The sequence below is a fragment of the Borostomias antarcticus genome (assembly GCF_949987555.1).
Source record: "Borostomias antarcticus genome assembly, chromosome: 29".
Taxonomy (NCBI): Eukaryota; Metazoa; Chordata; class Actinopteri; order Stomiiformes; family Stomiidae; genus Borostomias; species Borostomias antarcticus.
In genome coordinates, this window is record NC_140262.1 from 879543 (window position 1) to 897680 (window position 18138).

The window sequence follows — 18138 nt, forward strand, 5'->3', positions numbered from 1 at the left end:
ATAGCTAGACAGCTAATTTCCACCCGCAGTCCCTGGGCAAATAAATATACAGTCTTAAAATAGTGGGGCAAATAGTACACAGGTTTGTAGACCTGAGCTGTGAGTGTATTTGACCAGGTTTGCTGAACACAACCCCTCATCCATGGAGACAAAAATCTCTGAGTCACGGCACCAGTGTGATTGAAGAGGTAGGCTACTGTAGACTTGTTGAGTCAGCCACAGGTCAACTCAAATGTCCTTTATTTGAGGACATGGTCATACAATAGGCTTATCTGAATAGGCTTATCTGAATATGTGATGTGTGCATGAAGAGGATATTATTTTATGAGATGTAACCTACAAATGGTATGCTTGATGAGCTCATAAAATAGCCTAGTTATTATTAAAGTGCTGAAAGAGAACCAGATAAGGAGGTTGAGTAGCCTAAATCGAGAAGTTCAGTTATTTTTGGATGATCAAAAGTGTTAAATTAAGATATTATTGGATGTAAGACTGTGACTGATAAGTTAATGACTGCATCCCCAGGGTCAATTAGTTCTAAAATAATAAGTGGAGCACTATAGCTGCAGAATAGTTGGGATTCGGAAGCAAAACTTAAATAGCATACTTCACTGCAAATAAAATCAACTTGACCATGAGCTCTCTGTGCTCTTAGGCATCTACAGCTTTGAAACACATACTGTAATCTGATTCTGAACAGTTACATAGACCTACAGTATTCAATACAATCAGGTGGATTGAGATGTGTTTCAGGGTCATTGCCGTGGCTCTGTGGGTCGTTGCGATGCACAGAAAGCCCAATAAAGCCTGTCCCCCGACCTCCTCTGGATGAACCCATCTCTGATCCTCCATCGGTCGACCCAAAGCCATGTTAGCCCACAGGGTTGCTCGTTAGCAAGCTCTCTCTCAAGGTAGCCAGCTAGCCGGATAGCTTAGCTTGTTATTTCCAGAAGTGGGATCAAAAAGTTGTGGCTTTATACTGAAAACTGCGACAAACTGGGGATTAAAATGTCATATGGCGTCGTGGGAAGAGGGTATTCGGTTAAAACAACAGTTGGGAAGATAGACTAGCTCCAACCCAGCCCGGGGTTGCTGTGCAGGGGCTAGGCTGTGCTGGGGCTAGGCTGTGCAGGGGCTAGGCTGAGCAGGGGCTACGCTGTGCAGGGGCTAGGCTAGGCTGTCCAGGGGCTAGGCTGGCCAGGGGCTAGGCTGAGCAGGGGCTAGGCTGTGCAGGGGCTAGGCGGGGGTGTGCAGGGGCTAGGCGGGGGTGTGCAGGGGCTAGGCTGTCCAGGGGCTAGGCGTTTCTGTGCAGGGGCTAGGCGGGTCTGTGCAGGGGCTAGGCTGTGCAGGGGCTAGGCTGTGCAGGGGCTAGGCTGTGCAGGGGCTAGGCGGGGCTGTGCAGGGGCTAGGCTGTGCAGGGGCTAGACTGTGCAGGGGCTAGGCTGTGCAGGGACTAGGCTGTGCAGGGGCTAGGCTGTGCAGGGGCTAGGCTGTGCAGGGGCTAGGCTGTGCAGGGGCTAGACTGTGCAGGGGCTAGGCTGTGCAGGGACTAGGCTGTGCAGGGGCTAGGCTGTGCAGGGGCTAGGCTGAGCAGGGGCTAGGCGGGGCTGTGCAGGGGCTAGGCTGGGCAGGGGCTAGGCTGTGCAGGGGCTAGGCGGGGGTGTGCAGGGGCTAGGCTGTGCAGGGGCTAGGCGGGGGTGTGCAGGGGCTAGGCTGTGCAGGGGCTAGGCTGTGCAGGGGCTAGGCTGTGCAGGGGCTAGGCGGGGCTGTGCAGGGGCTAGGCTGTGCAGGGGCTAGACTGTGCAGGGGCTAGGCTGTGCAGGGACTAGGCTGTGCAGGGGCTAGGCTGTGCAGGGGCTAGGCTGTGCAGGGGCTAGGCTGTGCAGGGGCTAGACTGTGCAGGGGCTAGGCTGTGCAGGGGCTAGGCTGTGCAGGGACTAGGCTGTGCAGGGGCTAGGCTGTGCAGGGGCTAGGCTGAGCAGGGGCTAGGCGGGGCTGTGCAGGGGCTAGGCTGTGCAGGGGCTAGGCTGGGCAGGGGCTAGGCGGGGGTGTGCAGGGGCTAGGCTGTGCAGGGGCTAGGCGGGGGTGTGCAGGGGCTAGGCTGTGCAGGGGCTAGGCTGTGTAGGGGCTAGGCTGTGTAGGGGCTAGACTGTGCAGGGGCTAGGCGGGGGTGTGCAGGGGCTAGGCTGTGCAGGGGCTAGGCTGTGCAGGGACTAGACTGTGCAGGGGCTAGGCTGTGCAGGGGCTAGGCTGAGCAGGGGCTAGACTGTGCAGGGGCTAGGCTGTGCAGGGGCTAGGCTGTGCAGGGGCTAGGGGGGGTGAACCCCCGAGGATCCTCCCGGCCTCGCAAGCGTCCATGGTCAGATTCGCAGGCTAGCTAACAGGTTAGCCATCATGGAGATATTTCTCTCTCTTTGCGTCTTCTTTCAACACCGACCATGCTGATCTGAACCCGTCTGTAGACATTATCTGGTCTTTGGAGAGACAAAGAGACACCGACCATCTGAGAAGAACCAAATAAACCCCCTGAGGACCAGGTAGTCTCACATCTACTAGCTAGCGAACATTAGCTTGTTGGATGAGTTAGCCTAGTGCTAACGGGTACTAGCTCCTGTTCTGCTAGCTAACAGACTAGCTGTTTAGTGTGAACCAAGTTGAGTTGCTGTTGTCTTGTTAGTGTGCTAGCAAGTAGCCTGCTAGCCTTAGTGAGCTAGTCTAGTAGTCTAGTACGCTCCGCTAGCTAGTACCCGCTAGCACAGCAAGGAAGACTGACACCTTGACCAGTGAGTATGGTTAGCTAGCTAGCCTAGCATGCTAACCTCTGTGCTTTGAACCCCAACCCAGTTTGTTTCGGACAACTTTGATTGGGGAATGCAGGCTAGATATGTAACTGAGTTGTTTGGGTCTGCTGCTGTCTAGCTAACCTAGTCCCATCTAGCATGCATACTAGATAGCATACTATTATTTGGAGTGTTTATCACAACCCAGAACAGAACTAGCTGTTAGCTAGCATGCTAGCTGTCCTTAGGTGGCTTCTCACTAGCTAGTTTACAGCTGATCATCGCAAAACGTAAATATACTCAAAACCTCAACATGTTGTGTGCATTAACCTTAACTCGTACGCACTGTTTAGAAACTATAAATAGTCTAGTGTACTATTGCTAGTATACTATTGATAGTTTCGAAAGGTTACTAACTAGCATCAATAGTAACAGAAGGAAGCAGTATTAATGTAGCTAGAACTAACGTTACTACCAGATAGTCTATCAAGTTTATTAGTCTTATCAAGTTTATTAGCTGTAGTTGTCATAGGGTTATAAAGCTTAGCAAACGTTGTCATTCATTATTATGTACATTTTATGCCATTTCAACACTCATAATTGCATCCCCATTATGTATTGATATGCTTTTGGACGTATATGTTTATACATCTAGCACTAGACCCCTTGACCAACATGTGACTCAACGTTAGATAACTACAAAGTCTTCTCATCAGTTGTTTACCAGCAGCCTATTGCTCCACAAGTCCTGTTGAAAGCCCATTGTTCACCGTTCAGGTGGGACCCATCCCTTTAGTCATGTGATGGATGTCTAGTGTGGTGTTTAACTGTGCCAGATCAGATATGTGATTCATGTCCTGGTCCTCTGTCGTCTCAGAGCAGAGATAGATCAGATATGTGATTCATGTCCTGGTCCTCTGTCGTCTCAGATCAGAGATAGATCAGATATGTGATTCATGTCCTGTCCCTCTGTCATCTCAGATCAGAGATAGATCAGATATGTGATTCATGTCCTGGTCCTCTGTCGTCTCAGATCAGAGATAGATCAGATATGTGATTCATGTCCTGGTCCTCTGTCGTCTCAGATCAGAGATAGATCAGATATGTGATTCATGTCCTGGTCCTCTGTCGTCTCAGATCAGAGATAGATCAGATATGTGATTCATGTCCTGGTCCTCTGTCGTCTCAGATCAGAGATAGATCAGATATGTGATTCATGTCCTGGCCCTCTGTCGTCTCAGATCAGAGATAGATCAGATATGTGATTCATGTCCTGGTCCTCTGTCGTCTCGGAGCAGAGATAGTCAGTGGATGATTAGATTCCAGGTTAGCAGTGTCGCCTAAGAGCTCCTCTAAGGATGATTAGCCAGGCGTCTTGTCAACAGACACCTTAAACGTCCCATTATGTCATGATTTGGGTTATCTATTGTAGTACATTTCTATAAAAATGAGGCTATTGCTTTGGGATATGAATTGAATCATTTTGTGTCAATTATGATAAGGAGCTTGTCTACTAGTGCTATCCTGGGAAGTGACTTCCTACTACCTACCTCGTTTCTGCATTCAATGCCCAGCCATACATGCCCAAACTATGAAAGAGTAGCAGCCCTACTGGTACTAACTAAGCATTGACTGCTGTGGTCCCGGTGTGTAATAATGATACAATAGAAACCCCGAAGTCAGTGTTGTTCAGGGCAACCGTGTCTCCTGTTACATTGGCCCGTGTTTTCGAAAACGCTTGCACGGCTTCTACTGAATTAGACTGGAATGTGAGGCTGAAACATATTGTAGTAGTAGTAGTAACCAATTCACTCGTTTTCCTTCCCCTTCAGACATGATGGAGGAACTGCACAGCCTGGACCCACGGAGGCAAGAGCTGCTTGAGGCTCGCTTCACCGGAGTAGGAGTGGCCAAGGTCTGTCCGCCCTGCTGCCTGTCTGTCTGCTCTGCTGCCCGTCTGTCCGCCCTGCTGCCCGTCTGTCCGCCCTGCTGCCTGTCTGTCCGCCCTGCTGCCTGTCTGTCTGTCCGCCCTGCCGCCTGTCTGTACGCCCTGCCGCCTGTTTGTACGCCCTGCTGCCCGTCTGCCGCCTGTCTGTCCCCCCTGCTGCCTGTCTGTCCGCCCTGCTGCCTGTCTGTCCGCCCTGCTGCCTGTCTGTCCGCCCTGCTGCCTGTCTGTCCGCCCTGCTGCCTGTCTGTACGCCCTGCTGCCTGTCTGTCCGCCCTGCTGCCTGTCTGTCCGCCCTGCTGCCCGTCTGTCCTCCCTGCTGCCCGTCTGTCCGCCCTGCCGCCCGTCTGTCCGCCCTGCCGTCCGCCCTGCCGCCTGTCTGTCCGCCCTGCCGCCTGTCTGTCCGCCCTGCTGCCTGTCTGTCCGCCCTGCCGCCTGTCTGTCCGCCCTGCTGCCTGTCTGTCCGCCCTGCTGCCTGTCTGTCCGCCCTGCTGCCTGTCTGTCCTCCCTGCTGCCTGTCTAGTAGCCCTGCTGCCTGTCTGTCTGCCCGCCCTGCTGCCTGTCTAGTAGCCAACAGCCTTACTCTGTATGCTGAATGGGATGCATTATCATTCCAGAAAGCAGATCTGTCGTCATATATGCCCTTGTTCATTCTAATTCTAGTTAAAAGTAGGCGGAGCTATGCCCATAATTCACTCTTCAGCATACGACCTCCGCGACAATTAGGCTGGCAAAGTGCTCACTTCCTTCGGGTGTTGGTAGAAGGTTCAGATGGAGAGATTCTGGGACGTTTCCTGTGCTGCTTTGTTAGTCTCTGGTGCTGCACTCTGGATGTTTACTGTCCTCCTAGCACAAGACTCAAGATGCTTTTGTGTTCTTGGATTGGTCAGTTTAGGCAGTTGTCCAAAAGAGCACCGCCTTGGTTGGACCTTCCTCCAGGGCCTCTTTTACCTGATGGGGAATGCGGTGGTTCCACAACAATGCACAAAGTAGCCTCTTTCTGTCGAAGCTGATACGTCATCAGAGCACATTACACAGACGTGCAAGCTTTGTTGACCGGACTGATTGATAGCCTGCTTCCATTTTGAGACCCAGGCTCGGCCCTTTATGTTCACTTGTTCATGCCGCATAAGCTATATTGGGAGTAGGCTATATTTTGCCTAGTCGCTGCTAACTTCTAAAAGGTTCTTCTCAGCACAGAACAATCCCAATCCCCCATTTTGCCCTTGTAGGACCTGACAGTGTCCTAGATGTGGAACACGGGGGGGTAGATTAGTGCGCTCGTAAACCTGTAGTGACTGGCCCAAATCCCCACTGCGTATCCTGTCGGGAGATCCATGACCCATCTTCCTCTTCCTGTCATCCCAGTCCTTGGTCCTACCACAATGACGCAGCAGTTTCTCCCAAACGCCTGACCGTGCGTACACTATGCAAATCAAACATGTATTTATTTTCTTTGAGGTGTTGCATCACCGGTTACTTTTTTCCGAAATAACACCCGTGTAGGTTTAGGTTACACCCTCTAAAAACAAGACCTATCCCAAGTTCTGTTCTCTCCTTTTGAGATCATATTTGATCCGAGGCCACCCCCCGTCTCAGCGTAGATGGGAACGGGCTGTTTTCACGCCGCTGTGCGGAATGGGCCGCTGCGATCTCTGACAATGAAAACAGTAGTGTTGCGGCGCTGGGGCCCGCGGGCAGCTTGCCAGGCCGGGGTGTTGTTGAGCTGTTTGGCGGCGGGGGAGAAAATGGCGGCCCCCCCCCCCCCCCGGGAGAGCAGGCGCCCCCGGTGAGCTTTGAAACCAACCGCCTAGGTGGCGTTGGCTAGAGACAGCCTGCGTGTACAAATGGCGTGAGTGTTCCCCTGTGTCCGAGGGAAGGTGTGTGTGTATTAATGGCGCTGAAAGTGTGCTTGTTTGTGTGTGACCAATGGTAGAGCTGGTGTGTGTTCTAGTGTACAATCTATCTGTGCGTGTTTGAGAGTGAAACAGAGAGTGAGTGTGTGTGTGTGTGTGTGTGTCCTGTGCGACCTTGAGCAGGCAGTCCTGGCAGCCAGGCCCAGTCTGCGGCTTATCAGTCATCATCAGTCTCAGGTGCAGCAGAGCGCCCTGCAGACCGTCATCAACCACAGTAACACACAGCTAGGAGAACGGATGAGGTCATCAACCACAGTAACACACACAGCTAGGAGAACGGATGAGGTCATCAACCACAGTAACACACACAGCTAGGAGAACGGATGAGGTCATCAACCACAGTAACACACACAGCTAGGAGAACGGATGAGGTCATCAACCACAGTAACACACACAGCTAGGAGAACGGATGAGGTCATCAACCACAGGAACACACAGCTAGGAGAACGGATGAGGTCATCAACCACAGTAACACACACAGCTAGGAGAACGGATGAGGTCATCAACCACAGGAACATACAGCTAGGAGAACGGATGAGAGGTCATCAACCACAGTAACACGCACAGCTAGGAGAACGGATGAGGTCATCAACCACAGTAACACACACAGCTAGGAGAACGGATGAGGTCATCAACCACAGTAACACACAGCTAGGAGAACGGATGAGGTCATCAACCACAGTTACACAGCTAGGAGAACGGATGAGGTCATCAACCACAGTAACACAGCTAGGAGAACGGATGAGAGGTCATCACACACAGCTAGGAGAACGGATGAGGTCATCAACCACAGTAACACAGCTAGGAGAACGGATGAGGTCATCAACCACAGTAACACACAGCTAGGAGAACGGATGAGGTCATCAACCACAGTAACACACAGCTAGGAGAACGGATGAGGTCATCAACCACAGTAACACACACAGCTAGGAGAACGGATGAGGTCATCAACCACAGTAACACACACAGCTAGGAGAACGGATGAGGTCATCAACCACAGGAACACACAGCTAGGAGAACGGATGAGGTCATCAACCACAGTAACACACACAGCTAGGAGAACGGATGAGGTCATCAACCACAGTAACACACAGCTAGGAGAACGGATGAGGTCATCAACCACAGTAACACACAGCTAGGAGAACGGATGAGGTCATCAACCACAGTAACACACACAGCTAGGAGAACGGATGAGGTCATCAACCACAGTAACACACAGCTAGGAGAACGGATGAGGTCATCAACCACAGTAATACACACAGCTAGGAGAACGGATGAGGTCATCAACCACAGTAACACACACAGCTAGGAGAACGGATGAGGTCATCAACCACAGTAACACACACAGCTAGGAGAACGGATGAGACGTCATCAACCACAGTAACACACACAGCTAGGAGAACGGATGAGGTCATCAACCACAGGAACACACAGCTAGGAGAACGGATGAGGTCATCAACCACAGTAACACACACAGCTAGGAGAACGGATGAGGTCATCAACCACAGTAACACACAGCTAGGAGAACGGATGAGGTCATCAACCACAGTAACACACAGCTAGGAGAACGGATGAGGTCATCAACCACAGTAACACACAGCTAGGAGAACGGATGAGGTCATCAACCACAGTAACACACACAGCTAGGAGAACGGATGAGGTCATCAACCACAGTAACACACAGCTAGGAGAACGGATGAGGTCATCAACCACAGTAACACACACAGCTAGGAGAACGGATGAGGTCATCAACCACAGTAACACACAGCTAGGAGAACGGATGAGGTCATCAACCACAGTAACACACAGCTAGGAGAACGGATGAGGTCATCAACCACAGTAACACACAGCTAGGAGAACGGATGAGGTCATCAACCACAGTAACACACACAGCTAGGAGAACGGATGAGAGGTCATTAACCACAGTAACACACACAGCTAGGAGAACGGATGAGAGGTCATCAACCACAGTAACACACACAGCTAGGAGAACGGATGAGAGGTCATACTAGCCTGGTAAACCACTCATCGAGGGGGGACAAATGAGTCTGGACTTTGAGCCGCCCAGAGTGATCTGAGTGGGCGGGAGGACTCAGGACCGTCCTGATGAAGGTCTAACAGAAACGTTGGCAGATTAAAAGCAGAGAAAGTGTGTGCGGGAGTATTATTCTTCATTTGGGCGGGAGTACTTGCCTTGACAAACAAACTCCTACAGCCATCAGCATAACAGCCATCAGCATAACAAAACATGGATACCCAAATAGATTGCCAAATCCAGTCAGACGAGCGTTGAAAACGTCTTTTCCGCTGAGAAACTGCTAGTGCTCTTTGTTCTTCTATAATTGTTGTTATTGAGTCTATTTCTGCAATAACTTCACTTATGGCTGTTTATTCTTCTAACGTTAACGTTACCGCTCGTTGCTTCGGGAGTTGCCATTACTGTTCTTATAGTTTTATTTTTATTAGACCAGAATGGGATGGCCATTACTGTTCTACTACTAGGGTACTCCTGTATTTTGCATCATCTACGGGAACCAATCAGGGACTGGGGGCGGAACAGCAGTTAAAGTGCAGTCTCCTGATTGGTGCCCCATTTTCTTGGAAAACTCAAATCGGTCTGGGAGGGTGAAAGTCCAGACTGCGATGAGTTTGGTTTAGCAGGCTAAGGTCATACTGGATGTGACCAAGGTCCTGGGTCGCTTTACAAACCCTATGGGCTCTTTGAGGGCCATGTTTAGTTAGGGTCCAATTATGGAGTCATGCTAAAACAAAACCTTATTTGCCGATCAATTCTTAAATGGCCAGGTAGCCACAAAGTCATTTTCTTGAGCGTTGCACACAACAATTGGAAGTGTAAACTACTGTTTGACATGACAACTAATGCCGTCTCCCATCGTCTCGTCCTCTCCCCAGGGTCCGGGCCACAGCGAGTCATCCAACCAGAGTCTGTGCAGCGTGGGATCGCTGAGTGACAAGGAGCTGGAGGTCAGGAGAACACATTTAAATTAAGTGACTGGGTTGAAAGGTGTTGAGCATGTAAATAAGCAAGATCAGACAGCGGTGGAGATGCAAACAAGGTGTTATTATAGAAATAGACGAGAGAAGTGCTATGAACATATTCAGGTAAGTATTAACACACAACCAAAGACACCACTAGGTGAAGAGGCCAAGGGACACGGATGTTATCGAAGGAATACAAGTAACAAACCAGAGCTCGAACAAAAGATTGGCTGACGGACTATTCAACCAAACAAAAGACTGCCCATCTCACTGCTCTAACCAAAAATACACACTTGGCAACCACCCCTAACATAATGTGTCTATACATAATTTCCACCTGCATGTAGCGGTGTATAGTCTTACCTTCCCCAGGGCCTGGACTACACACACAACCACACATTCACACAAGTAGGGGAATGGTTCAGAGCAAGCGCTCCCAATGAACAGAGAGCGAGTAGCAGCAACCACACAGCTTCTATCTTCCAGAGGAGCGTCCTGATTGGTACAGGCAGAGCCAGGTTAACGATGATTGGCAGCAGGTGCAGCGAACAGAGTGGGGATTGGCCCTGCTGCAGAGCTACAGAGGGAGACAGACAGACAGAACATGGCGGGGTGGAAAGTAACAGTCAGGTACAGAAGGTACGTCTCAGCATAGAGGCTCCAGAGAAGAGAACCTGGCAACCCGTTTCACTTGAGCTCATGGAGCGAACAGACATTTTTATTGCGATGTGATTTGTCAGAGAATTCGAATAACGTTGACAGAACCAGTTTGGTGATCTGCTGCAACCAGTCACTGAGGGTGTGACGCTTTACTCAAAGTGCTTTGGATTCAAGTTTGTTTATGTCTCCTAGTGTGTGTACATCATACGGGTACCAATTACTCAAGAGCTGTATTATTTTATTGCTGTATTATTTTGTACACTATTGTAGATCGTATTGTATAGAATTGTATTTGCTACTTTGTTGTTGTATTTTGCATCACTGTTGTCTTGTCTTTGCACTTTGTTGATAGTTATGCACCATCAGACCAAAGCAAAGTCCTCTTATGAGAAAAGCTACTTGGCAATAAGCCTGATTCTGATTCTCCTCCCATAATATGGTAAAAACAAGCGATAGAATGAAATGTCTTTGTCCAACGCTGTTGTCCGCGTGTTCCTCCAGACGGCAGAGAAGAAGTCCAACGACCAGAGACGGAGAAAGAGGAAAGGGGAGCCTCATGACAGCAGCCAGGGTGAGTCAGCGGTCCTCACGCCACCCTCTACCCCTCTACCCTTCTACCCCTCTACCCTTCTACCCTTCTACCCTTCTAACCTTCTACCCTTCTACCCTTCTACCCTCTACCCTTCTACCCCTCTACCCCTCTACCCTTCTACCCCTCTACCCTTCTACCCCTCTACCCTTCTACCCCTCTACCCTCTACCCCTCTACCCTCTACCCTCTACCCTTCTACCCTTCTACCCCTCTACCCTTCTACCCTCTACCCTTCTACCCTTCTACCCTTACCCCTCTACCCTCTACCCCTCTACCCTTACCCCTCTACCCTCTACCCTCTACCCTTCTACCCTCTACCCCTCTACCTTCTACACTCTACCCTTCTACCCTTCTACCCTTCTACCCTCTACCCCTCTACCCCTCTACCCTTCTACCCTTCTACCCCTCTACCCCTCTACCCCTCTACCTTCTACACTCTACCCTTCTACCATTCTACCCTCTACCCTTCTACCATTCTACCCTCTACCCTTCTACCCCTCTACCCTTCTACCCTTCTACCCTCTACCCCTCTACCCTTCTACCCTTCTACCCTCTACCCTCTACCCTCTACCCTTCTACCCTTCTACCCTCTACCCTCTACCCTTCTACCCTCTACCCCTCTACCCTTCTACCCTCTACCCCTCTTCTCTCTACCCTTCTACCCTTCTACCCTTCTACCCTCTACCCCTCTACCCTCTACCCTCTACCCTTCTACCCTTCTACCCCTCTACCCTCTACCCTTCTACCCTCTACCCTTCTACCCTCTACCCTCTACCCTTCTACCCTCTACCCTTCTACCCTCTACCCTTCTACCCTCTACCCTTCTACCCTTCTACCCTTCTACCCTCTACCCTTCTACCCTCTACCCCTCTACCCTCTACCCTCTACCCTTCTACCCTCTACCCTCTACCCTTCTACCCTCTACCCCTCTACCCTTCTACCCTCTACCCCTCTACCCTTCTACCCTCTACCCTTCTACCCTCTACCCTTCTACCCTCTACCCTTCTACCCCTCTACCCTCTACCCCTCTACCCTCTACCCCTCTACCCTTCTACCCTCTACCCCTCTACCCCTCTACCCTTCTACCCTTCTACCCTCTACCCTTCTACCCCTCTACCCCTCTAACCTTCTACCCTTCTACCTTCTACCCTTCTACCCTTCTACCCTTCTACCCTTCAACACCTCTACCCTTCTACCCCTCTACCCTTCTACCTTCTACCCTCTACCCTTCTACCCTCTACCCTTCTACCCTTCTACCCTCTACCCTTCTACCCCTCTACCCTCTACCCCTCTACCCCTCTACCCTTCTACCCTTCTACCCTCTACCCCTCTACCCTCTACCCTTCTACCCTTCTACCCGCTACCCTTCTACCCTCTACCCTCTACCCCTCTACCCTTCTACCCTCTACCCTTCTACCCTCTACCCTCTACCCCTCTACCCTTCTACCCTCTACCCCTCTACCCTTCTACCCTCTACCATTCTACCCTCTACCCTTCTACCCTCTACCCCTCTACCCTTCTACCCTCTACCCTTCTACCCTCTACCCTTCTACCCTTCTACCCTTCTACCCTCTACCCTCTACCCTTCTATCCTCTACCCTTCTACCCTCTACCCTCTACCCTTCTATCCTCTACCCTTCTACCCTCTACCCCTCTACCCTTCTACCCTCTACCCTTCTACCCTCTACCCTTCTACCCTCTACCCTTCTACCCCTCTACCCTTCTACTCTCTACCCCTCTACCCTTCTACCCTTCTACCCCTCTACCTCTCTACCCTTCTACCCTCTACCCTTCTACCCTCTACCCTTCTACCCTTCTACCCTCTACCCCTCTACCCTTCTACCCTCTACCCTTCTACCCTCTACCCTTCTATCCTCTACCCTTCTACCCTTCTACCCCTCTACCCTTCTACCCTCTACCCTTCTATCCTCTACCCTTCTACCCTTCTACCCTTCTACTCTCTACCCTTCTACCCTCTACCCTTCTACCCTCTACCCTTCTACCCTCTACCCTCTACCCTCTACCCTTCTACCCCTCTACCCTTCTACCCTCTACCCTTCTACCCTCTAACCCTCTACCCTTCTACCCTTCTACCCTCTACCCTTCTACCCTCTACCCTTCTACCTCTCTACCCTTCTACCCTTCTACCCTTCTACCCTCTACCCTTCTACCTCTCTAACCTTCTACCCCTCTACCCTTCTACCCTCTACCCTTCTACCCTTCTACCCTCTAACCTTCTACCCTTCTACCCTCTACCCTTCTACCCTCTACCCTTCTACCCTCTACCCTTCTACCCTTCTACCCCTCTACCCTTCTACCCTCTACCCTCTACCCTTCTACCCTTCTACCCCTCTACCCTTCTACCCTCTACCCCTCTACCCTTCTACCCTTCTACCCCCCTACCCTTCTACCCCTCTACCCTTCTACCCTCTACCCTTCTACCCTCTACCCCTCTACCCTTCTACTCTTCTACCCTTCTACCCTTCTACTCTTCTACCCTTCTACCCTTCTACCCTCTACCCTTCTATCCTTCTACCCTCTACCCTTCTACCCCTCTACCCTTCTACCCTCTACCCCTCTACCCTTCTACCCCTCTACCCTTCTACCCTCTACCCCTCTACCCTTCTACCTTCTACCTTCTACCCTCTACCCTTCTACCCTTCTACCCTCTACCCTTCTACCCTCTACACCTCTACCCTTCTACCCTCTACCCTTCTACCCTCTACCCCTCTACCCTTCTACCCTTCTACCCTCTACCCTCTACCCCTCTACCCTTCTACCCTTTACCCTTCTACCCCTCTACCCTTCTACCCCTCTACCCTTCTACCCTCTACCCTTCTACCCTTCTACCCTTCTACCCTTCTACCCTTCTACCCCTCTACCCTCTACCCTTCTGCCCTCTACCCTTCTACCCTCTACCCTTCTACCCTTCTACCCTGTACCCTTCTACCCCTCTACCCCTCTACCCTTCTACCCTCTAACCTTCAGACTCTCAAGTACAGTTCAGCCAGGCTCAGAAACACGTCCACGACACCAGTTTTATAACATCCGTCTCGTAAAACATAAAAAACTTGGGAGTCAAATGTCTCAGCTCGGGTTGTCTTGGTCTTGTCCATTGGTATCAGACCAGGTGTTCGGTGTCTGTTGAATGACTGTTAGATGTTCCTTGACTGTCTGAAGCGTCGGATGAATGAAGATGCATGTTGGGAAACCATGGCTGGTCTGAGTCTCAGGAGATGAGGTCTTGATCTGAACCCGGTTCTGAACCCGGTTCCACACGGAGAGGTACTCTGGAACCTCACATGTTCTCCTCTCTTGTCTAGGGAAGGGAGGGGCAAGAGGGCACAAAATCAGCGACTACTTCGAGGTGAGTGAAGCGTGGCGCCCACGCATGCACCTGCCTCGCTCTGCGGCGCGTCTCTTACCTGCCTGTCAAACACCACCACACCCGTTCAAAACGCCGTCTGCTGACACAGCCTTCGCTTCGCTTGCACCGCCATTCCTCCGAGAGTCTGTGGATGACCTCTTAAATGGGCCGTTCCTCCTCTCTCTCTCTCTCTCTCTCTCTCTCTCATCATTCACTCTGCCACCCCCCATCTCTCTCTCTCTTTCTCTCTTTGCCGCCCCCCTGTCTCATTCCCTCTCTCTTTCTCTGCAGTACTCTTCTCTTGCTCTCTCGCTCTCCCTCTCTCATTATCTCTCTCCCCCTTCTCTCTTTCTCTCTCGTTCTCTCGTCCTCTCATTCTCCCTCTTTCTCTCTCTCTCTCACTCTCATTCTTTCCCCCTCCCTCCCCCCCTCTCTCTCTCTCTCTCCCTCTCTAACCCTCCAGTACCAGTGAGCTCTCTCTCTCCCTCTCTCTCTCCCTCTCTGTCTCTCCCCCTCTCACTCTGTCTCTCTCTCTCTCTCTCTCTCTGTCTGTCTCACTCTCTCTTTATGTCTCTCTCTCTCTGCTGCTGCTATACAACAAAATTAACTTGCATCCTTGCATCCTAGCTCCACCAACTGCTAACTTGCGCTGCGTCTCATGTTTCTTTGGCGTGGCGACTGTGGTTATCCTCCATGGAGACTGTGTCAGTGTCTTCCCTCTGGAGCTGAGGTGTTCCTGCTGCCTGCAGAATGCGTCATGTACACACCGTCAGAGATGGTGCTCGAGAAGGATGCATATTCTCGTGTGCACGTTGTAAAATAGCCTCCATAATAAAGTTTGGTCAACAACATATTTGTATCTTATTTATCTATCCACTCCAAATGTCATATTCCCTCTCGGCATTGCTTTATCACATACTGTTTATTTTGTTCAATCTCTCCTGCTCTCTTTGTCTGTCCACGCCCCCCCCCCTCCCCCCCCCGCCCCTCGTCTATCCTCCTCCCCCTCCCTCTCTCTCTCTCTCTCCCCCTCCCTCTTTCTCTCTCTCTCTCTCCCCCTCCCTCTTTCTCTCTCTCTCTGTCTCCCTCTCTCTCTCTCTCTCTCTCTCTCTCTCCCTCTCTCTCTCTCTCCCCCTCCCTCCCTCTCTCTCTCTCTCTCTCTCTCTCTCCCCCTCCCTCTCTCCCTCTCTCTCTCTCTCTCTGGGTCAGGTCCAGCAGGGCAGTCCCTCCTCCATAGGCTCGGCTCACACAGACCCCTCCTCCTCTTCCTCCTCCCTGAAGCCAGCGCCGCCCTTCCCAGTCTGTCACAAAGCCACCCAGGTAAGCGGCTGCTCTCTGCCCCGTCAGGCTGCTCCCCTGCGCGGGCACACAGATGCCCCCCCCCCCCCCCCTGGCCTGGATCAGCTCCGCCCGACCGCACTGTCGACACCCCGTTGTCCTGCCACTATCCCCCGCTGGAGGAGAATCTTGTCTTTAAATCGCGGCCACTTCAGGAGAGTTTTGTTACTTTGCTACACTGAAAGTAATGGAAACGTTGAACTCTTGATTCTACTATTGATTGCGCTACATGCAATAGGTCCAGTCACACCCAGTAGTAGTAGTAGTAAAACATTATTCGTCCGTAATTGATTTCGCAGCAGTAAAAAAACAGAGCACAAATTGAATGAAGTTGTTGCCGTACATTTTGAGTTTTGCTAGGCTGTGTATTGTAACTGTGAAAGGAAGGGTGCCTGTGTCTCACCTGGGTCTCTCCTGTGTCTCTCTCTCTCAGAGGCCTGTGTTTCACCTGTCTCACCTGTGTCTCTCTCTCAGTCAGAGGCCTGAGTCTCTCCTGTGTGTCTCTCTCAGTCAGAGGCCTGTGTCTCACCTGTGTCTCTCTCTGTCAGAGGCCTGAGTCTCTCCTGTGTGTCTCTCTCAGTCAGAGGCCTGTGTCTCACCTGAGTCTCTCCTGTGTGTCTCTCAGTCAGAGGCCTGTGTCTCTCCTGAGTCTCTCCTGTGTCTCTCCTGAGTCTCTCCTGTGTCTCTCTCAGTCAGAGGCCTGTGTCTCTCCTGTGTCTCTCTCTCTCAGTCAGAGGCCTGTGTCTCTCCTGTGTCTCTCTCTCTCAGTCAGAGGCCTGTGTCTCACCTGAGTCTCACCTGTGTGTCTCTCTCAGTCAGAGGCCTGTGTTTCACCTGAGTCTCACCTGTGTGTCTCTCTCAGTCAGAGGCCTGTGTCTCACCTGAGTCTCTCCTGTGTCTCTCTCTCAGTCAGAGGCCTGTGTCTCACCTGAGTCTCACCTGTGTCTCTCTCTCAGTCAGAGGCCTGTGTCTCACCTGAGTCTCACCTGTGTGTCTCTCTCAGTCAGAGGCCTGTGTTTCACCTGAGTCTCACCTGTGTGTCTCTCTCAGTCAGAGGCCTGTGTCTCACCTGAGTCTCACCTGTGTCTCTCTCTCAGTCAGAGGCCTGCGTCTCACCTGTGTCTCTCCTGTGTGTCTCTCTCAGTCAGTGGCCTGTGTCTCACCTGTGTGTCTCTCTCAGTCAGAGGCCTGTGTCTCACCTGTGTCTCACCTGTGTCTCTCTTTCAGTCAGAGCTGACGATAGAGATGCTGACGGCCCTGGAGAACAACAAGAGCTCCGACCTGGAGAAGAAGGAGGGCAGGATAGACGACTTACTGAGGGTAAGAAAATAAACATCATCCAAGATTTACTCATATTAAGAAAATAAACATCCATGATTTACTACTATTAAGAAAATAAACATCATCCATGATTTACTCATATTAAGAAAATAAACATCATCCATGATTTACTCATATTAAGAAAATAATCTCATATAGACGACTTGCTTAGAAAATAATATTTTGTCATCAGTTTCAAATCTGCAGCCCAGCGCACAGTGTGACCTAGTTTTGGCGGTGTGCATTATTCACCTCTAGGTTGAACTCTTGACACTGACTCATTTTTGCGGGTGAACCAGATCAAGTATTTGCAAATAGTATTTCAAGTCGTCCGTTTTCAAAGGTAGGTGTGTAAAACCGATAGGAGGGCTGTGCGTTCTTAGGCAGGGGAAGCCAGGCGATGAGAAGGTGCTGTTTGGTTAACAGGGAAATATACAATTCCACAAAAGCTGTGAATCCAAGGCACTCTTTTTATTTGATGAAATGCTTTAGTAAGGGGCCAGTTCATAAACACGCCAACATGTTCCAGCCATGTGACTTCATCAGGGCTTAACAATGAAGCCCTTCACATGGCGCTACCCTTTATGTTTGTACTGAACAGATGGAATGATGTTTTGTTTGTTTGTTTGTTTATTTTCTCAGGCGAACTGTGACCTGAGGCGCCAGGTGGACGAGCAGCAGAGGGTGCTGGAGCGCTACAAGGAACGCCTCAACAAGTGTGTGACCATGAGCAAGAAGCTGCTCGTCCAGAAGGTGTGTGTGTGTGTGTGTGTGTGTGTGTGTGTATGTGTGCCTGCCTTAAAGTCGCACAGAAAAGAAAAAAGCATTCTGTCCCATTTTGGTTCACATAATTGGTCATAGTGTTCACCTATTCAACGATGTAGACGAGAATTACAAAATTCTACTTTTATTGTAATCTTATATCAAAGTATAGAATGTAAATAGATTTTAGGCCAATAATCTCAGGACATCCACCCGTCAATCAACGCTCTCCTTCTATCGAATCTGTCTAAAGTTCTTAAAACCCGTCCACTTGTCAATGTTCCAATCAAATTCCTCTAAACATATGTCCCACCCTCATAGCTTGTTTGCGTCGGAAATACGTCAAACTACGGAAGTTAGATGATCTCAAATGTCCGTTTCTGTGCGACTAACTTTTTGAACTTTGGTTTCAAATTCAAAAATGATCTAATTGAGACAAATCTGTTATCAAAGTGATCC

The 18138-nt window shown here is 50.6% G+C and overlaps 1 protein-coding gene across 1 annotated transcript in view; it reads left to right on the forward strand.

Moving 5' to 3' along the window:
- The first annotated feature begins 2374 nt into the window (after positions 1-2374).
- The window catches only part of LOC311326818 (serine/threonine-protein kinase tousled-like 2), a 32206-nt gene continuing 16442 nt past the window's right edge, over positions 2375-18138 (forward strand). Inside the window, exons 1-8 of the mRNA XM_084459791.1 lie at positions 2375-2537; positions 4613-4695; positions 9555-9626; positions 10803-10872; positions 14216-14259; positions 15469-15579; positions 16825-16917; positions 17560-17670. Of these exons, the coding sequence (XP_084315917.1) occupies positions 4615-4695; positions 9555-9626; positions 10803-10872; positions 14216-14259; positions 15469-15579; positions 16825-16917; positions 17560-17670 (582 nt within the window). The 5' untranslated portion in view covers positions 2375-2537; positions 4613-4614. The remainder of the gene's footprint in view (positions 2538-4612; positions 4696-9554; positions 9627-10802; positions 10873-14215; positions 14260-15468; positions 15580-16824; positions 16918-17559; positions 17671-18138) is intronic.